Below are 22565 nucleotides of genomic sequence, written 5' to 3'. Positions count from 1 at the left end.
GCCTCTACCATGAAGGGCCAAGACCCCTAGGCACTAGCACAGACCTCAGGATTACTCAGTAAAACCACAAAATATTGATGAATAGAGGCCTCATAAGAAGAACAAGAAGCTGTAGAAGCCTAATCCTTTCCTAGTGAGATAAACAGCACCCAACTGGCTTACAAGACCAACATCCCCCTTTTCTAATAAATTACTCCCTCTTCATTGCCTTGCCCAGTATCCACACTGGATAACTACTCTAATAGTGCTGAAGAAATGTTTAAATAAAAGGTGTGAATGCTCCTAGGTAACCAAAAGTTGCAGTTTAACAAAAATCCTCCTAAAAACTAACATAAAGCAAAAATTCTGGACAGGTGAAAATTCATGCACCATTTTGTTAACAATTCTACACAGCACTTGTGAAATGCCTCTTTGTTTTCACCTGGCCACAGTGACATGCCCACACTGGTGTGACAGCAGGACTCAGGATTTAAGGAAAAATCCCTTCCACTTCATATGACCAACTTTTCTTCATGCAGGTCTCAACACCCCAAGAAAGACAATAAAAGTGGTAGCAATTTGTGTATTTATATGTGAGCAAAATGGAACCTAGTCCACTGTTGGGCACAGCAAAAGAGTCTTAGCACCATCAGGAAAAACAGGAAAAGTGTGAGGGAATGCAAGACTTCTCACAATACTTAGCTCCCACACAGTATAATATACAGAACTAAAAAATACACTTAATTCTTATATATTCCAGTATTATTGTATTATTCGTCAAGACATATTATGTGACTCAAAGTTGTCAATATCCTCATTTACAATGGCCACTCTCAGGAGAGTCTGGGACTTCTGACTCAGATTTTCCCAATGCTTTTTAATTTAAATTATAACCTTAATGTTATTAATGTTATGTTATGTTAGTATGATTATTTATATTTCATTTCCTTTTGAGTTTTTTTCTTTAATAGTGATATAATTTGAACTGACACAGTACCATGCTTTTCATATACTTCACTTGAAATTGTGCCTGAGGGCAGTGAAATTCTCATCCATAAGCTGTGTGAAGAAAAAAACTCTGGCACTCAGAAGCCAAACACCTGCTAGAGCTAGTGGCAGATCCAGATTTTTAAGAGAATTCCTGTTGCATAATGAAAACACAAAGAAGGGAAATGTGTGGGGTGATGGAATGGTATTAAAACCACAGCACTTAGGGGGAAAAAAAGACTCCTAAGCCACTATACACTGCAGAGCTAAATGCTGAAGATTCTGGCATTAAGGCTGTTCGTGGGTGCAGTTAAAACCAGAGGCTTTTGTCACGTGAGGAAACCTGAACAGTGACTCCGTCACATATTGCAGGGCACTGCCACGCCTTCCACTGCTCATGACAGAGCTTTCTCCCGGCCCTCAGTCTCTGTACATCTGCTTCTGATTCAGGTGGCAGGGACAAATTGGCAAGTATTCAGCCCCCAGGAAAGGCTGCCCTAGCATTAGTGATCTTTCTTCATTGCATGCTGTTTATACAATGTTGTCATCAGCAACAGTGTGATGTTTAAAATGAACTAAACAGGTAGATGAAATGGATGAAATTGCTCTGCTACTGTAAATGACGGCAAATTCTCATCACAGAAATTGACCTGGAAACAGGCAAACTCTCAGCCACCAAGAACTGGAATAATTCATCAGCATGAAAATACATCTTTTGCACAGCTCCAAGATCAAATAGCCCAAAAATCAAGCAGGAGAAGCCAAAGGGCATGCAACTAATCAACTTGGACAGATCAGGAAGAGAGAAAGCTGCTGATAATCAATATCTGCCAATAAAAAGCTTCTCAATGACTGAACAGTTCCTGTGGGTGCCACAGGAGAGCTTGGCTAACACTGCTTTTCATCCACCCTCCTCAGCAGAGCCCCAGGAGCACCTGCTACCATCTTATCAACATTTCTTTAAAGAGGGGCTGCATCCCAAAATTCTGCTCACAAAGACAGACCACCCTGAATAGGAGTGCAAATATTCAAAGTGGTTCTCCTCCCTGTTGCCTCTAGCTGATGAGTCCTCTCTCACCTGGAAGAAACCAGACTGCAGAGAAATGCCCCAGCCAGATGTTCACTCCCAGGCTCACTTAGGATTTCCAACAGCTCAGCACACAAATGCTTTTAACATATGGTGAGGAAAATGTGATTTTTCCACTGCTAGTTTTCCACTACTTCTGATAATTTTAGAGATATTAACCCAGTTCTTTGTCTACTCTTCTTTCTCCATTGCAATGAGTCCCTTTGCAGGGTTTATGGACTGAGCAGCCTTGCACATTGAGTTGGTCAGGCACATTTTCACAATAAGGAAGCAGTTAAATGGTCATGGTTCTGCTGGAGGAATGTTGGTTTAAGGCTATTAATAAGGCACATGAGGTGAATGCCTTTCAGCCAAGTGCCCTCCACGTGTGCACACCTGTTTCAGCACGATTTTAAAGAGAAATTCCCCAAAGAAACTGTTCATAGCACGCAGCTTTTAACTCTCAAGCACATTTCTGCAAATACTCAAAAGGTTTGAAGCTTTTTGTGCTTTTGTGCTTTACTGGTGTCAGGAATTCTGATACACCAACCATGAGGCAAAGCATGCTACTCCATAGTAAACCATTTTTCCTTAAGAAATTACTTTTGTCTTACCATTTGTCTGCCATTGACATTATTGACAGTGGCTTCCAGCATCATCATTCCCACCTGATGTGCTACTGCTGAAATGGCTTCCCAGACTGAGGCCCACTGCTCAAACACTGCAACTCACTTCTCCAAGCACTCTAATTTAGCTACATTTAAATCTCAGCTTAACTATTCCTTATGTCCAGTGATGCCAGTCTTGATATTTATGATCCATCCATTTTTCAGCTTCCTCTCACTTTTTGCAAGGGAGAAAGGGTGGTCATTCAAGTGTATTCCATCTTTCTCTCTTGCCAGTGAAAGCATCTCAAGCAGAGCAAGGTTTTAACTGTGTGCTGTACTGAGCCAGACACACTATGCAGCACTAGAAATTAAATGCTAACTAGAAAAAGGTTCAACAGCAGAACAAGAACCAAATAATGCAGCTGTGTAAGAGGACAAAGCATTAGTCTGAAGATTGTTCCCTCCCTGGTCACAACTCATTTACCAGCACTAACTGACAGCATTTCACGTGTATGCTCACTAATAAGCCACTACTTAGATTACTCTGCTTTAGCAGCAAACCCCAGAGCAATTAAAAGCTCACATGACAGGCACTGCAGGCATCTGTTCACTGACAACTGTTAAGACTAATGGTCATTAGTTTAATGACTCATTTTTATTCTTCTCTACAATGTGTACAGTAATGCTGGAGGACTGATACGGCAAAGGGGAAAGGGCTCTTACTGAGGTGAGAAAAGATAAACACAGGCCCTGCTGCTGGAAAGAATGAAATAAATCCTCTGAATGAAGCAGAATTGCTGAAATGTTAAAAGACACAGCTGAGCAAGTCAGACATAAAATGAAAATAGAAACTGCTAATTCAGAACAGGGTGCCTGCTCTAATCAGGATAGTTTCAACACTACAACCTTATCACCCCTCTTCCATGTCCAGCAAGGAAATTTTGTTAAGAAATTTTAAAATGATCCAGGTGATTACAGAAAGGCATGAAGGATAAAAAATGGACAGCACTTAGGAACATCTGTAATTCAAAGGCAAGCCATTGTCTAGAGTTTTGGAATTTAACAAGTAATGATGCCCTATTAAATGTTCTGCATTTTCTTTAAATATTTTAAGCACCAAGTGTCTTCCTTGTGATTGATCTTATAATATAGTAATTTTAGTCTTCTAATGGCCAGTATTTCAAATGCAACAAGTAGCAAGTAGAAGTGAGTGAAAGAGTCATCACAGAAGGAGCACAGAAAGATGGGCCCTGTGATTGTATTTATCTTGTATTCTCATTCTAGCAGCTGGGTGAATTCCTGCTCTCAGTGTGCACTGCTCTGGGAACTTGGCCCCCACGTCCACAGCACAGATTTGCCAATACATACCACCTGCACTCGGAGGGAACGGAAGACCTTCCTGTGGAGGAATATCTTCCCATCCTGTGTGGGTGTACAGGAGCAGATGTGGATGCACAATGGATGGTTCCCAGGACAGATGAGCTGAGACAGGTCATAAGTCATGCACTGCTTTCCAATTATGATTGTCTTTCTACAGGAAATTTAACAGGATAATTTTACTCTGGAACATGGCTCTGGAGTTTATGATGGCATAGCAGATGGACAATAGGATAAATGGTCATTTCCTTCTCTTTACCAGCAGCTTGAAGTAGGTAACTGGAGGAAGTGATAATTTTTCAGCAGGTACCAAGTTACTGCCATTTCACTGAACCTACCAGCATCAGCATCTGAACTTAGAGATCCACAGCTGGATAAAAAGCACAGGTTGTCAGTTAAGCTACTGAAAACTCTCCTGATTGAACAACAAAGGCTGTGGAGGGACTGACTCTTATTGCTGCTGCTGGTACAATCAAATCTCTCAACACATTTACATTGCACACAAAATGAGCAATCAGCTCTAAGTGCCATGGACATCCTTTGAAGGCCACTCATTTGGCCTCTCCTGCTCCAGCCAAGTGGAAAACCACTGTTTTCCTTAGAAGTAGGATGACTGCTAAGGAAAAGCTTTTCAAAAGTAGCTTTTATGCACGGAATTGTAAAAGAGTACACGTAATCTTGGGTTTTCCCCTTGACCTTATCTTTTGAAAAACTGTCATGCTTCTTGTAGGACATGGGATAATCTGCTCAGTACTTTTAGAAGCAGCAAGGGCCAGGGGAAATGTGGAGTCCCCAATACATGCCTCATGTCCAACCAGTGGTACAAGATCACCTACTCTTGTATACCTAGCAGCTGCTCTTTTACCACTACCATTTGCACTTAAGGTTAGACAGAATAGTTTAATTTTAAAGATTTACAGAGGGGCACTATTCCTACAGAATATTTTTCAACTATTCCTGAGCACTTTTGGAAGGTTCTATGGCAATAACCTCCCCTGAATTTTCTTATCCACAGTCAGCTCTTAGTTTGCCAGTACAAGCTAATGTGAGCTCGGAGGCCAACCCTAACAGCTCAGTATCTGAAGCTTTAGCATGGTTCCAGATTCTCATATGTTTGTCTTTAGCATTCTAAGACTTTTCAAAATACAGACAGAATCCAAGAACAATGGACTGTGCAAAGGGAGGGAAATAAATTCATCTGCCCTTTTATTTAATTGCAGAAGATTCCTTTTGCCCTATACGTCTATAACTTCTCAGACTAAAGACAACCACAACACCAGAAACTACTGAAGCTGGAACCTTCACAATCTGGTGAATTTACAGTAATGTGAAATACTGTGATCTTCCTGATTCAGTTGATCTATTCTTATCCTGCATAATTATACATTTCTTCACATTCTTTTCTTCACTGCTTTGCAAAGTGAAAACAATAGGAGTCTCCCTGTTAAGCCATGCTGGAGTTATCTGTGGCAGTATTCCTATTTTCATTTGCACATTTTACAGTCCTGGTTTCCTCTGCACCCTACACAGAGTAAAACGCTATTATAAGAAGCCTAAACAGCAACCATTTTAAATAACAAGAGCCAAATATAAATCTTAACCTGGGTATTTGTCTGCAAGATTGGCTGCACTTGGAATTATCAGTCCAGAACATCTCTATTTCAGAGCCCAGTTCTTTTGGCCAAGATAGATGTTCTTTTGTCATGATTATAGTGAAAAAAGCCAACTTGCTGGCCTGACTCAGGCTGTAATTATTCTGTGTCTTTATACGACCTTTTTATAGTTCCTGGTGGAAAGACTGAAGGAAATCCTACACATTGCGCAAGGTCTAAAATTTTTTGCCCTCTTGCAGAAAACTATTCAAAAATGACTGAATGAGACTTATCCCTTCCCTATATGATTTTTCATTCTTTGAATTAAGATAATGCATACAGTGATTCCCCACATTTTGTGCTGCTCCAGCTTTAATAACAAAGGTACTGACTGTAAACTGTTCTATGAAAAAATACAACCTTTTTTTTTCTTAAAATAAAACCCAATTACCTTCTTATATAAAACCCTCAAAGAAGCAGCTACACACTTTAAAAGTAAGACAATAATTAAATCTCCAGTTCAAAGGTTCTAGGCCAAGAAGATTTAATATGGTCCCTAAATCTCAAAATAGTTCAGAACTCTTCATTTCTGCTATTTTAAAACACAGTGTCATTCCAAATTATCTAAAAGTCATAAGAATCCACCAATACCTATTCTAAATCAGTGTGTTCTGTACTAATACTTCCTGGGAGGCTGGGGGCCAAAGACATGTAGGAAAGGGAGGGTCTCCGTCACAGTTCTCTGCAAGGTATAGAAATTACATCTTAAAAAATCTAGTAATGTAATGGGAAACCTTGTGCTTAAATCCTCAAGTCTACTGTGAGTGGACAAATACAAAATCAGGGCATCCCACTTAAATAAATATCTCACCTATTGCTACTAATTATATTTTTCTCTTCTCATGTAGATGAAAAACAGCCAATTTGTACTATTTTCAGAATAATATTCAAGGAACAGAAGAAGTTATGTACAGCACATTTTAAACAAAGTCAAAATACAGAAATCAAATTCAACTTCAACTGAGAAAAGTTTTAAAGAAATTAAAGTTAATAGAATAAACCCTCCTCTGTAAATCTCTTCTTATAATTTCCTTCAGTTAAAGATAACAACAGATTGGATTTAAGTCCATACATAACATATCAAATGCTTTTTTTTTACAGAGGATCTATTCATAGCAGCTTGTATTTGCAACATATGCAGCAAATTATATTATTAAACACTTAATCCCAATAAAGTTTAAATTTCACCCCTAACAATAAAGCTTGTACAGTTCTTGCTCTACTTGAAATCAGATTCTACAAATAAACAATAAAAGTCACAGGTAGGTATCATGACAATTAATAATTGAACATTTGAGACATATTTGAAACACAGTTGGTTATGTGGAAATGTTCTGACAAAAAGTTAAGACTAATCATTGAATTTTTTGCAGTTGACAAATAAAAATTATAGAGCAAACATTACCAAGCTGTAGGAAAACATCAGCTAGGTGAGAGCCTTGCAACTCAGCTTACATGGCTCTGAAAGGCAGGAGCTCTCATGTGCCCTTCAGGGCAGGCAGGACTGAGCCCACTGAGAGCCCTGTGCTGCCCCAGAGCCTTGGGGAGCAGCCAAGTACCCCTCTCAAAATCCAGAGGGAAAATCCCTTCTGACAGCCCGCAGAAACTGCACTGCTCCAAAAAGAGCAACAGACACAGGTGAGTTACACCAGCATCTTAAAGCTGAACAGGACAAATATCAGTGAGGAGAACTGGACAAATTTCAACACAAATACCTGCAGAGTAATGAGTTGCTGAAAACAAGATCCATTAGAATCAAGAATGTCCCCAGAAATTCAAATTTTATTCCTACTCAGGTGCTCCTTACATTATTTCTGACCTATCTGGTGTTAATTATGCAGCTCTGAACAGGATTTTTTTCCTAAGCTACTTCACGAAAAGAGTCAATTCCAACACAAAATCATGCAAGCAGGTCTCTATTTTACAAAGCCTATCATGCCACAGCAACTCCCAGAGCAGGTATTCAGCCTGGCAAAGGGCATGTCCTTTCCAACATGAAGCACCATTCCTCATTTTTATCACCCCATATTCTTACTCAGCTGTGCAAAAAGCTCTGATTGTGTCTGATTTCTCAACTAAAAATAATGCTGGGGTAAATCTTTGTTTCATGAAGCAGCACTGCATCTTATATGTATGGAAGAGTCCATCAGGAGCCTGCAGCTTTCTAACACTTAATTCAGAATAAAACTCAGCTAAAGACAATCTCAGTTTGCCTGAGACTTTGTTAGTGCAATCACATATGCCACACATGCAGGTATTTCCATATAGCATACACACAGGAACAAAATTTAAAATTTCAGCAGCAAATTGAGACATTGCACACCTGAAGCAGAGAGCTGACTTTTTCTAGGGATGTAAAATGCTCCCCATGAAAAAATGTGCTAACTTTTCTCTGCAGGCAAAGGAACAGACTTGGTGCTTTTGATTTCACCTAAAGGTGCAGATGTAATTTCTCAGAATACAGATGTCTAACTCTTCCAAACCCATCTACCCCTGACACTGAAAAAAGAATTGAGTCCTTCACTACAAGAACAGGTTAATGGGACTGGATCTGTCTCCTATCAGCTGGGGAATCCCATTATTGAAGTCAGTAAATTGCTTTGGTAACATGGAATAAATTCATGAAGGTGTACAGCAGCCTGATTCTGGGAAGAGCTGGGGAAGAACTAGCAGGTGCAAGGATGTTGCACTTAAAAAAACTTTTTCTCAGGAGACTGGATAGAGTTGATGACATGGGAAACTTGGGTTGCCAACTTTCTACATAGTACATAACTCTGGGAAAATTAATTGGATTATGAAGGTCAAAGAGAGAGGCCAGCCCATTATTGAAAGATAATCTAATTGAATTTTGCCAATTTTATCTGAATGATTGCTCTCCAGATGAAGAACTAGTGTCACATTTTCATTGCTGCTAGTCTTTTTTCTTCACTTCCAGGCTCACTCCTTTCACAGACCCATCTGGAACTAAGAAATCTCGTCAGTGGGAATTTCCCACAACCAAAGGGTTAGTTTTGTGCAGCCAGCTAATCTTTCTCCACACTTAGTGCAGCTTTTCTTGAGAGAAGATTACCCAAACTCAGTATCTCTACTCTCTGAATAAGGCATTCTTGAACAGAATAAGATAATGCTGAGTGGTACCAGTGGAACCTAAAGGTTGGCTTTGACTATTCTGACCCAGACATGCACATTACTAGTTAATGTTTGCATTATTCATTCACATTTTGTGCCAGAGGAATCTTACTCCATGAGTTAAATTTTATTCATAGCTCAAGTCTACATTCAAAATAAGACTGGGCTAATATGGAAGCAAAGACTTATAAAAATTGAAAACTCCCTTTGAAACACATGCTTTCCAGTAAGTGCAGCTAGCAAAATGCAAAACACTGTCAACATTCCTGCACCATGATGTCAATTTTCATCTGCACAGACAAAATGCTGCTACATGTAGAAATCAGCTCTGTCTTCCTCACTGGTCGTGTACTCATGTCTCCCTCCTTTCACTCTCAGAACTGCACCATGCACTGGAGACTGAAACCCCTTAAAAGGTTCAGAGACACCTGAAGATAATAATTCTGGCAAAAAGCCACATTAATTTTTAAAAAATGAGTTTCCAGATTCAGCTACAGTTTTCCTGAAAAACAATGCACATGCTCTGAGGACCAGTTTTGATGTTTGCCTCCACAGCACTTCAGAGGAACTCCTGCCAGCAGGAAGGACCATAACACCTGATAAAATGTCTTCAGTGACACAAAATAAAAAAGTGACTTGTAAAAAAATAGAAATCACTTCAACTCTTGCAAGGTTTATAAGCAACAGGAAAATTAGCTTTATTATTTCTGCTTCTTTTTTTTTTTCAAAGTGACAAATACAGCCATTTTTCAAGAAAACAGCTGCAGGCAACACTTCAAATGCCATCTATCCCTAGCAGTGATATGATGAAGAGATGGACTGAGTAACACCACACAACAGAAAATATGACAGCCAAGTAGTTAGCACTGCTGAAATTCAGCCTCAGCTTGCTTCCTATGGGCAGGTCTCCCTTCAGAAAACTTCCCACTGATGCTGTAATGTTGAAGTAGAAAGCCTTAATTTTACAAAATAAGGTCTCACTTGTGGCACAGAAACCTCATGAAGGATCTTTTCCAGAACTGAAATCTTGTAGAGCTTGGAGTACAAGAGCCCTCATACCATCACTGATTTAAAGTGAGCTTTTGGCAGACAAGGAATGATGAGACACTCAGTACAGGGCAAGAGGATCAGGCCTTTTCCTCAGTATTCTCAAAGACTGGCCTTAACATTTGAAATAGTAAAAAGAAAGTTTATAATTCCTACACTTCCCCCATTTCTAAATAGTGGAATCTATGTGACACATTACAGATGGTCTAAATTCAGCAATAAAAATAAGCAATTATAAACAAATGCATCATTGATGTCTACTAAGGACATAATTCAAGCAAGTTCAAAAGATCAGAACAAAATGATGTTTTGTTATCCCAATCAAGGCCCTTCTCAAGATGGTTATCTACAGGAAGAAATTTTCCCCAAGAAAAGCTTAGTGTTCCAAGAATATCTCAGGTTCCCTTGAAGAAACCATGCAAGTTGGGGCTTTTTAAATTAAAATTAAATTATAATTTTTATTTAGGAGTTAAACAAATATTTCCCTTTTATTGTCACACTGCATAAGGGAAAAACTTTCAAAGGTTGGGTGTTAAGAAGAGGTGATGCTAACAGGATATTGGAAAGGCCCATGAGACTTAGAAAATTAAGTAAAATACACTTGCCCACTGATCTAATTGCTTACTAATTTTCAAATCTATTCCCACCAGATAACTAATGGCATTTTAAGCCCAGCTCCTGGCATTAAAAATACATTTATAGTTCCCTCCTAGCAGAAGATACACAGCTGCATGGTAAAACCCCATATGTTAAGACAGCATTCTGGAAGTTTTCCTTATAGTTTTAACCAACCTATTGTGTTCCAAAATTAACTGGAAGAGGGAGGAAAAGGAAACGGGAAAAGCATTTGGGTGTGCAGTCTCACACTGAGGAGAAGGCAAGTGCAGGGAAAATGTCTGGAATATTTGTGTTTTACAGAAGGACTGATCACATAATGGAAGTGGAACTTAAGCTAAGCCATCAGAAGCCATTTCTCTATTTATCTTCCTCAAGAAAATACTAGTGTTTGCTTAAAAACAAGAAGCTATTCCAGCAATTAAGCCTGAATTTCCTCAAATACTTGAAAAATCATTCTAAAATTCTAACATTTGAAAATATATCAGAAACATGCTAAAAATGTTCACATTAAAAATTAATAACAATATAAAAAATGTTCCCAGCAGACAAAAAGAAGCTCAGAATATAGGTACCCATTTAGGTTTAGAGCAAAATCTCATGTCCAGGACAATCTTCCAGATACTCCTGGAGTTTGGAGCATGTATTTCTTTGTTAATATTTAAATGATGATTCATAAGTGACATAAATCTAGGACTGGTTCTAGTTCTATGATGTTCAAGTGTTGCCCTGAGGAACACCAAAATGACCTAAGAACAGCTGAACTGATTCTGACCAAGGAACCATCCAGCCTATCAGCTTCCAACACCCAAAAAAGCACATCCAGAGCAAGAATGCTGTAATATTTTCCTGGACTCACCTTCCCAGCCTGCTGGGGTTCATCTGTACATTACTGTGGAGTGGGCCTTCCCAGCACTCACCCTGCCTCCCCTGACATCCATGTAACTTTCTACTCAAAAAGTATGGCAAGGAGTGCCAAATACCATTATCATGACATGGAAGAACTCCAGGCTTCATTGTTTTCAGTCTCCCACCTAGCAGTTTTATTTAAAGGCCCTCAGTTCTTACACTGAAAGAAAGAAGTGAGCAGCTGATTCCTGCCTAACCTTTCCACCCCACTCATGAAGGATTTGAGCTGTATACAGTGCACCAGCACAGGCAAACCAGGAATTCCTACAGTGAAAGGATGATTCTCTTTGTCTTACACCTCCCTTTGACATCATTTCCTAACATTCAATTAGCACTCTTAACTGCTGTTCTATGAAAAGACTTGTGTGAGAATCACCAGTCTAGAGGAAACATGTGATTTGTTAGTCACATAATCCACCTTATATTCATATAAATAAAGTTATAAAATCAGGGGACAAAACCAGAGCCTGTTCAAGCAGTCTTATCAGTTAGTGGCTTTAAAATCCCCATAGCACATACAGCCCATCTCTCCAGGAACAGATGTATTTTCTGTCCTGCTTTCAACAGAAGTGCTGATGAGATCAGCTGAAAGAAATCGTAATATCACATGTACCTGGCAGTTTACAGCTAGGATATTGCCTAACAAGCAGACAATACTCAAGACACTACTGTGCTATTGGGTTTTTCAGCCAACATCCATGTTACTCAACCAGGGAATGGTTTTAAAGTATTTGAAGACTCAAGAAAACAAAACACCAAATGAGTAATGTGACCTTGAAAACATCTAATAAGAGAAGAGTCTCAGGAGAGGAAGACAAATTACATATTAGCATATTTCTTTCATTATACATCCACAGAGAGCACTGAACTTCAGCCTTCTGCTTCCACACCACAAGAAGCTGCAGTAGTCAGAAAATAAAACGTCCATCTGAAGAGGCAAATCTGAATTTATCAGAACAAGTACCTGTCCCTTCACATTTCTCCATCCCAATAGATAGCCTGGAAAGGCCACGTATATAAGCAGGGAAATTGCAACAAAAACAGGGGTGTTTGGAGTTAAGTTAATTTCTTGCTGAATCAGCCAGCTGGGAATAAAGCCAGTTCCTGCAATCTTCTCTGAGCTTCAGCAAGGTGCATGCCAGGAAACACTTACTGCCAGAGACTGAGGAAACACAATCCCTCACTCTTCACATTCTGCAGCAGCGCAGGTGTGTCCATGTCACCTCACTTCATTGGTTCTAAAAAAGGCAGGAGATCAGGCAACTAAAACTCTTCTCTACACCTTGATTTACCATACAGTGAGTCCCTATAGGTCCTTTCACAAATATACACTGTAAATGTTGCCCTGTTTTGCTTGCCTGCGCTAACAAGAGACTACATCCTATAAATTTTAAGCAGATTCAATTTTTTGGCAAAGCACCTGATGACAGAAAAAAACCAGCATTACATAAACACAGAAATACATGTTTCTACATATAAACAAACATTCCACTTATTTCATGCTACAAATCAATCTCATTAAGCAGTTGGGACCTCCCACCAGGACACCAATGACAACCATTAGCATACAGCAACAATCTAGTAACTGCAATCATAAATGCAGTTTGAATACTGCTTCACAATTTTGTTGAGCTAACTTGCATTCACTGTGTTTCTAGTGCATCCAGAAGCATGACAAACTGACAATTCCTGGAAACCACAGTTCTCAAAAGAGTCTGAAAATATTGTTCTCATTTTCTCTCCATAATGATGTTAAATCTAATAAATACAAAATTAGAAACAGAAATAACATTGTTGCTAAACACTTTATGTAATATGCTCTCTGGAAGGGATTTATTAGCCCAAATTCTCAAAAATTGCCCTTTCTATAAACACATGACACTTGTACTTGCACTTCTCAAATATTATCAAATATGCACTTGAGTACTAGAATTCACACACCAGAAGCCTATTATTTCAAAAGAATTTTTAGGGTGAAAATTTTGGTTTAATCAGCTAAATATGATGAAAAATACTTAGCCAGACTTTTTAGAAGTGCCTAAGGCACCTAATGCCTGGCTCCCATTAAGTTAATTAAAATTTACCTTGTTTTGAAAAATCCAGCTAAGCACTTAACAATGCAATTGAGTACTTAACAGTGTTTGTGTTTAACATCTCGGGTCTTGCTGAAAGACATCAAAACAAAGATTCCACAAACCCTTCTGAAAATACTGCTCTACCAGCATTACTTTAGAACTCTTGTATGGCTGTCATCATCCAAAAAGGAGTTCACAGAACTGTCCTTCCTCCTGCAAGTTGAAGTGAGGGAATTTTGAAAACTGACCCTTAAAGGGCACTTGACAGTCTATAGTCTTCAGCTAATATCAAGTTCTCCCCTTACAGGAAAGGAAGTTATGTGCATGAATTCAAAACCTAAAGGAGTTCTTGTCTATCACTGACAATAAAGTGAGTGCATGGAGCACACCAGAACTGCAGTGCTGTACAGTTCCTACATGGGTCTCAGTATTCTCTCTGGGGCCATGGTTGTATCCAATGTCCCTTCTGGAATGTTGTGCTCACTATCAAACTGTACTTCAAAAACAAATCCATTCTTTCACCATGCACAAACTGTCCCTGTTTTGCAGAGATTTTGCATAATGAGAATGACACTGGAATTCTTCAAGTGTGATTCTGTTGGACTGTGCACAGCCACAGAATTATCATCAGTGTTGTTAACTGTATAAAACTGTACTGACACATGGATTTGACTAAACTACAACATTTGCACAACATGATACAAGTTACACCTGAGATTTCTTGCATAGACTTACAATGCCAACAGCTATAGATGCATTATTATGAATCTCCTTCCACTATCACTGAATTCACTTTACTACTTGATTGCAAGCCATATTCAAGCTCCTGGGGATTCAGGAAATCATGGAGAAATGTTTAAAGAAAATCTTTAAGCACAAAAACTGAACATAAGGACAAATATGTGAACCTACAGGTTATAGAAGTAACATCAAATAAAAAGGATTCAGATTTTTAAATGTAGGTCCTTGCAAAGCAAAATGCATTATACTGGATGGTTAATTCTGGAATTCTGGATGCAGAGTAAGAGCTTTAATATCAGTACAATCAATCATGTACATTTTCTGTGATGCAAAGGCAGGAATGGAATTTGGTGCACTGTGCAAAACTGCCACCTCAGTGCTGTTTATGCCCCAATTTGCTAAGGAATATGAGGGATGCATCTGCACCAAGCAGACCTGAATGAGGAATTATCAGTGACTAAGCATTCAAGCGTCTTCTAAACCAAAGATCATCCTAGAGCATCATTTTGTGACTCTTTCAAGAGAAATTAGAAGCCACTGGCAGTTGTTAGAAATTATTCCTATCCTTGAGGCTTCTAAGTATACCAGACTCTTGGATATCTGGTTTTGGAAACAAAAACATGCAGCTCTACACACAAATGATCTGAGAATTTCTGTCCAACTTTCAGTGTAGCTTCACTAAAAATTATCACCATAATGAATAACTTAGATAGTAAAGCAGTGCCTTCACTGATGACTTTTGGTCCTATCCCACAGCTGACTTTAATTTTATATGCTACATTTTAAAAAGTAGGTATTCATATATAGTTTGTGCCTCAAGTCACAAGAAACATCAACTTTTCAGGCAATTCCACTGTTGGATTGTAAACCAGGGGTAACAGCAGTTCAGATCCTATGAGCACTGGCTGAGCAATCATTATTAGTCATAAATTTAAAGCATGTTCAGAAACTTAAGCATAAGTTTTCTGGTAATGCAGTCACTGAGTTGCAACCTTGTCAATAGCAATGAATATTTTAAGTCAGAATACTTGTACAGAGCCTCAGATATGTTATTGGTCTTTAGAAGCAGCAAATCAATCTTCACACTAAGAATAAAACCACAGGCCTTTTGGGGCTGACGGCAAAACTCCAGATGGGTGCAGAATTGCCACCTGCCTACAGAAACTGACAACTGCTTCAGGTTTAACTCAGGACTTGCCAATCTCTCCTGATATTTCTTATCAGGGTTACTGGAGACTTAAGAATGTTGTATGGCATGTAGCTCAATCTATTTTCTGGACATCAGTGTGCAATACATTCAGTGACTGTAAAACAATCCAAAGGTTTTCCATGAAGATGCTCTCCAAGTCCACTATGTCATGTAATGGACATCAGATTTTTGGCCTTGCAAAGCTCAGACTTAAAGACATTTACTATGTTGGTAGTTTTTGGCAGATTGGTTATGGCAGAATCATTTTGAAGACAATAATGTTTTCAGTATGTATATACTTCATTTCCAAAATATCACAGACAGTTTGAAAAGACCATAATGCAGGCAGGGATTGCAGGAACATAAATCATGGAAGCAAGCAACAGTTTATTGAATGAATTTATGACCTATGAAACTTTCCCTTCCATAGAAACCAAGACTTAATGCTTCTTAAATACCCAGACATGGTGTCTTTGCTGTTACTCCCTCTGCACACATTACCAACCCCATGGTCTTTGGAGGCAAAATGCACTGACTTGTAGAGGGTTTAATTTAGACCATAGGAACCTAAGAAAATATCAACTTATTCCTGATTTGAAAACAGCATACCAGAGAATAAACCTAAAATGAATCCATGTGTAAAATTCTTGATATACATTTGCCCATACAAATCTGATAGCCATCGTTTCTTCCTGCCAGTAATCCATTAGTGAGACTATAAAGATATACAGTCCCACATACATTTCATAACAAATATAACAGCATCTAGTTGAATGGTGTAATAAAATATCATCACAAGGTTAAGAAAGACTTGGTTACCAGGCTGAACATCCTGCCTTTTCAATTACCAGTATGAAGCGATGTGTACTCAAGAGATCACTTCAAAACAGCAGAACTGGGCTTGGACTTCTCTTTTGTTAGCTTAACCTTCTCCTAAAATCTGTAGAATTAATAGCTCTCCTGCTACAATGTGAGGAAAATGAGGAGCCTTTTAAACAATATTTAGCAATAAATTCAATGCTAGGGATGTTAACATTCCCAAATACACATAATCAGTAGAACAGAGTAACAACTTTGGATAGAGCCATCATTTAAATCTTTAGAAACAAAGAGTTACTACACCATGTTGCTGCTGCCATTTGATAGACAAGTATCTTGTTTGTTTTCAAGAAAAACATCCATAGGTAATCTGCTTGTATTACCACTGGCTTCAGACTAATGCAGTTCCATTAATTTCATTTATATTGGCACATACAAGAAAAGGTCAGCTCTGTACTTGCAAAAGAGCATGGCCAAGCCTTACCCACAAGGGATTTCTTCCTGAGTGATTTATGTCCCAGCTCCTGGTCACAGAGCAGATTTAACAATCAGCCAGCTCAACAATGCTCAGGGGTAAAATATTCCCTAGGTTATCCCAGGAAACCCAATTTACCTACTAGTACAGCAACTAATTTGCCATTGACAAAATAATTTTGTCAAATTTGAGACACAGCTCATCTACAAGAGCAGAGATAATTTTGGAGCCCAGCTAAACACCTCACTGCTCATTACCATGCTGTGAAGAATCAGAAAGGACTCCTATAAGCAAAGTTAAGTTCCATTGCTTCTCAGGAGCAGCTACCTCTTTTTCACAACTTCTCATGTTAAAGTTTTCTTTGCATTACATTCATACCACATTCTTTTAAAATGGTCATTTTTTTTATTCTGTACCTGCCTCAAGCAGGATGAAATTAATCAATTGCACATAAGTGATATGACATAGACTTGTGACCTTGCCCAGCATCCAATTGTTTCTAATGGATTAGCTCTAGACATAAGCACTTGAATAGCCAAAAACAACAGAAGTGGAAGTTATGGTACAATATTAGGGTAAAATGACTGTGTGTGGTCCATTTAGTATGGTCCCAAGCAACCAATTAAAGAATTAATGGTTATTGGATACCAAAAATGTTACATTAAATAATAGAAAATATCTTTATTGTGCCTAAAATTGTGATAAAACACCTAAAACTTAGGAGGAAAAAGGCCTCCTACAAGATTGGGGTTAAGTGCTAATAACTCTAATATGCCAAACAGATTACAGTATTTTAAAGGACAATCAAGACCATAAAATTTGACCTGGATTGAAGTGTTCATAAAGCTACTCACAATAGCCAATTGATTACTACAATGTGTTTGGGTTGTTTTTATTATAAAGAGACAAGTGAAGCTATGCCAAACCATTTGTGGAGAAGAGGAAACTATGCCACTACTGGTTCCAGCTCTGCAATAAGAAAAATATGAAAGAAAAAATACAAGAGAAATACTTTAAAAGCAAAAAATGGTCCCTTCATAACCAAAAGGCACAAAACCAAAATTAACATGTCCCTTCTCTGAGCTTCTATTCTTATCTTGAACAGAACTATTAACAGAACTCCATGAACTATTTCCTGAGTGTTTTATAGGGCTGGTTATTACAGCATCATTCAACTGCTTGCACACAAAAATACAAGCTTAACAGGCCCAGCAAATCTGTAACATTTTTGTCCTTGCATAAGGAACATGCAGGCAGAAGGCAGATCTCACTGCAGCCCTATCTGCTCAGACTTGTGAATACACTGTGTTTCACTGCACAATTAATACAGATGTAAGTTTTTACTTTAATGGCAAATTCTTTACTCAAGTAACCAGTGCACTGGTCAGCTGCAATCACACCCACAGAGAGGTGGTGTTCTTCACCTGCCAAATCACTCACAGCACTCAGCAGTGCTACTGAGGATGCAGGGGAGCCCCATTCCCGCTACCTTGAACCTCAACATCCGCCATAAACTGATCACAGCTTACTGAGCTGTCTAGCACAGTCTCCTCAGTTTCTTCATTCTCCTTTTGCCTACTGTATTGTTCTTCAATTCAAAATTCTTCAGTATGTATGTTTATATCCTGCCCAGCACATCAGGCTCTGCTTCTCAGCGTTGCAATAGTAAAAACAGTACACAACAACACTGATCTTATTTAAAGAATTTACTTTTTTGTTGAAAACTACAACAATACTTCAAAAAGAGGTTCCTATTTATTATTTTTTTTAAATTCCCAGTTTATTTATTAATCTTTTTCTAAGGATTTACTGAATTTATGTGTACTTAAAACTGAAGAATCCTTGAAACGTGCTGTGGGAACTATCAGTATAGAGAAGGACATACTGTAACACATCTCTGCAGCACACAGCACACCATATTTCTTGAAATACTCACCTCTTGGAACTGATTAAGCTCGCATGTCAGGCAATAGATCAGATGGCAAATGTGGTTTTTCCTCCATGGTTCCTGTACTCATTCAACACTTGCAGCAAAGACCTTTTTGGGCCACCTTCCCACCTCTAAATGCTTTAGATGTTTCTACCAAGGTATTTCTACAACCCTTGTCACCTAGGGCACCTTAACATTTGTCAGGTGCTTAAACTCCTGGGGGCAAAGAACAGCTGTGCTGCCTAGAAAGACCCATGGCATTACACATCTGGAAAGATCTCCCTTTGGTAAAGTCAGCTACAGTGTATTAAGCAGGAGAGAGAATATTCATTTCCCACATGAATGTCTTTGAAAGTTTGGTGAAAGGAAAATATTCTCATTGGGAGACTTTTAATTACAGAGCAGCTCCTTCAGCAGTTTTCTGGTTTAAAACAGTAATGCAAAGTGGGCAGCAAGATCACCTGATGCAGGATCAGAAATGATAACAGCAACAAGTTCATTACCTACCTGTAGGTGAGCATAGAGAGCAAAAGCAAGCCAAGTGATCTCCCAGGACAGCCCGCTGGCTTTAGGGCTGGCCATCCTCATGCCTTGGGGCTCTGCGGAGAGAAATTGTTTCAAGTTACAAACAAAATCAAGTGGGCTCCGCCAGTATTTCAATGACTAAAGCAAACTGGGCCGGCCGCTGGAAGCGGCGCAATGCAAACAGCGCAGCGCTGCTGTGCTGGCCAGGGCGGCAGGAGCAGCGCATGCCATGAGCACAGCCTGCAGGGTGAGCAGCTCCGTCAGGGCACGGAAAGGGACCGCAGCGAGGGGCCGGGGAGCTGGCAACAGAGGACAGGCTGGAGTATCTCCTGAATGTAGGAGAATTTATCAAATTGGGAGCCCCTCCTACCTTGATCTCTTGAATGTAAAATGCAAGGAGTATAGAACTCCTGATGTACTTTCCAGCACTTTCACCGTTCAAAGATGAAAGGCCAGCCCTGGGATTTCAGCAGTCATTTGCACTGCCTTTGAAAGCTCAAAGACTAAACAATCAGGGCTTAATAATAGTTCAGGAAAAAAAAATCAATTTAGTGATCATCACAATTACAAGGCCAGCATGGGCTTGACAATTTAAAATTGCCAAAACCACCATCATGTAATAACATTAATAATTCTGTTAATTTCTTATGCCAATGCACCCTATTGCCGCAGGCTATACAATACCAAAGTGATCTCAAAGCAGTGAAAGTTCTATGCACGCCCAATACACACAGCCCTCCCTCCCCTCAGCCACCACCCCACAAGTTTGTCAAGTCACACAGTGAATACAAACTTCTCTTTCAAATAAAGTGCTCCTTTCTAAAAAAAACAGGCATCCCAAAGGAAAACCATCTACAAAAACAGCTCTTGCACCTGTTCAACCGAACATAATTAAGATTTCTTACAGAAAGAAGCGTTTTATTCCCTCCCCCTAAAAACATCATAAAGTCCCCCTTGCTCCCAAAATCATTAGCATTCCTGGATGCTTTTGTCGTTCAAAAGTATCAACTATGACAATAAAAGAAGACACATTATTTTTCCCCTCTGTCCAGGCATTGCCGAGAGCCCCAAGCGGCCGAGCACGCCAGGCTCCGGTGTTATTTCCCAGGTGCCGGTGCTGCGCTCCCGGAGCTCCGCCGCGCCCTCACGGGGATCCTCCCGAGCGACCCTCGCCCCGCACCGCGGCCGCCCCCCTCCCCTTGCCGAGGGACCCGGCTCGGGGCAGAGGCTCTGGGCTGTCCCGTCCTGGGCTCACCCACCTGGAGAGGCGCGCCGGGGAGCGGGCCGGGCACGGCCGGCGCACGGGAGAGCCTCGGCTGTCACGGCACCGGGGATGCAGCATCCTGCCCCGCCAGCGGCGGCCCCTCCCTCACGCCAGGCCCCAGCCCACCGCCGCGCCCCAGCCAAGGTCCTACAGGCTGCTGGCAGCGGGCCGCCCCCGCCGCAGCCCGGCCCCGGCCGGAGGCGCCTCCACCTGCGGCGCGGGGCCCGGCCCGGCCCGGCCGCTCGCCCGGCGCCCCCCGCGCAGCCGCTGCCTCCCCGGCCAGCCCGAGCGGGCGGGCGGCCAAGCGAGCCCGCTCCCCCCCGAGGCACTGGCGAGGCTCCGATGGCGGGGGCCGAGACCCCGGCAGCCCGGGACCAACCGGTTCGTCTTCCCCCGAGGGGCTAAAGCTACCGTGAAGTCAGACCCCGAATCTGATGCAAAGCAGCTTCCAAAACCGCAACCATCCTGTGTCTCATCTGCGAGTAACTCTCGCTATACAGCTACAAATCTGCTCGCACACCGAGTAGGTCTTTAATCATGCTGCCCTCTACAATAATTTTAGGTTTCCTACTGTAAATCTGGCGAATATGCCTCGTACGACAGCTTTGCTCTCGTTCTCCCTCTGAGCTTCGAGCTTCTAAACAGGAAAGCCAAAATCCTCTACCTTTGCGCTACGGCTTCCACTGATGTTCCAAGCTTTCGCCGAGTCCGCTAAGAGCAGCACGTAGAGAAAGGGCTCTGATCCCTGCCACTGAAGTTAAAAATATGCTCCAGCGAACTAAACATAACCGATGAAGAGTTTGTTCAAATATGTTGCACTGGAAACTTTTCCAATCTGTTTAGGTTTCTCACCAGCACGGGAAGGCGCCTCCTCTATTGTTAGGAACAGAGTGCCCTCTGCTGAAACCAGCCCGCAGAGCCGCACGCCCGGCACGGAGCAGCGCCAAGGATCGCGGGGACCCCGCCGGGACCCCAGCGCTGCCCGGGCTCCCTCGTCCGAGCCACTGGAACCCACAGGCTGCGCTGGTTCAGGTCTCTCTCAGCCCGGACACCGGAGGCGAGCTGTTCTTCCCAGTCCGTACATGATGACAATAGGCTGTGTAACAGGCAACAGTGCTGCTAAGGACCCGATCTCCTATTTTTCTAATACTACTCAGCTGAAAGTGTATCAGCTTCCCGGAAAGCCTGGCTTTCCATCCATTTCAGTTGCCACACTTACTTAAACAGTCCTTTCACTATGACATCAGTTATAACCCTGAAATTATCTTCAAAATTTTATACCCGTGAAGGTAGCATACACTTCAGACTTCATCACAGCTGATTTTAAAGGCAGAATTTAGCCACTAGATAATCTAATGCAGAAAGTACATTTTCCTTTGCTAAAACCATGGAGATTAAGCTGACCCTCAGTACCTGCCATCTTCTTAGGAATGTACCCAGCTGGCAACATCCTTACTTAGAATGTCTATCCTCTTATAATTAATGTATCAAAGTGTTATAAACATCTGTTCATCTGCAATAAATTTAAGTGTAGAAAAATTGTGTAGTACAAAGCAGCCTAGATTAGCTCACATCAGATTCAGCAACTCAAGCCAGGTTGCTGTTTACACACATGCCTAATTCCTCATGTGATCCTGGTCCCAGGTTAGAGACTTATGTCTGAATTTTTACAGCACATAGGAAAACAGAGGTAAGCACCCACAAGCATTCCCCCCAAGGAGATTTCAGAAAGCAGCATTACAGTAAACACCACAAGTACCTTGTGGTACCTACCTTGGAAAGTAAAGATCAGGAAGGTCCTACCCCACCTGCTGAAATGACTTCAGTGTTGTTAATGCCATTCTCCCCCATAATCCATAGGTCTGGTTACATTACATTGAAATCATCCTTTTTGCAAAGAAGATAAGTACCCAGAAAATAACAGTATTTGGAGCATAAAAATAGCCTTAGCCTACTACTAGAAACTACACAGGGGTTTGGAAAGCACTTTCCTATGTGAAAACAGAGCATTTTCCTATGTGAATGCTGATTTTTGGTCTCATTTATCCAATTTAATTTCTTCACTCAGCCTCACTACACACTCCTGCTGCTTTATCTTTTCTCTCTAAACTTCCAGTGAATCTGGAAGCTTTGAAATCTTGACTCCTGTTGGAGGTCTTCATAACCTCTTCTGCTGAG

At 40.7% G+C, this 22565-nt stretch overlaps 1 protein-coding gene across 1 annotated transcript in view; it reads right to left on the bottom strand.

Annotated features, from left to right (window-relative positions):
• ADAMTSL3 (ADAMTS like 3) overlaps positions 1-22330 on the bottom strand; it is a 170447-nt gene extending 148117 nt beyond the window's left edge. Inside the window, exons 1-2 of the mRNA XM_058811740.1 lie at positions 22161-22330; positions 19106-19197 (exon numbers count right to left, since the gene is read on the bottom strand). Of these exons, the coding sequence (XP_058667723.1) occupies positions 19106-19186 (81 nt within the window). The 5' untranslated portion in view covers positions 19187-19197; positions 22161-22330. The remainder of the gene's footprint in view (positions 1-19105; positions 19198-22160) is intronic.
• Positions 22331-22565: the final 235 nt, after the last annotated feature.

The sequence above is a fragment of the Ammospiza caudacuta genome, chromosome 10, assembly GCF_027887145.1.
Source record: "Ammospiza caudacuta isolate bAmmCau1 chromosome 10, bAmmCau1.pri, whole genome shotgun sequence".
In the NCBI taxonomy this organism is placed as follows: Eukaryota; Metazoa; Chordata; class Aves; order Passeriformes; family Passerellidae; genus Ammospiza; species Ammospiza caudacuta.
Note: the sequence above shows the minus strand (reverse complement) of the source record. Positions and strands in the feature narration are given on the sequence as shown.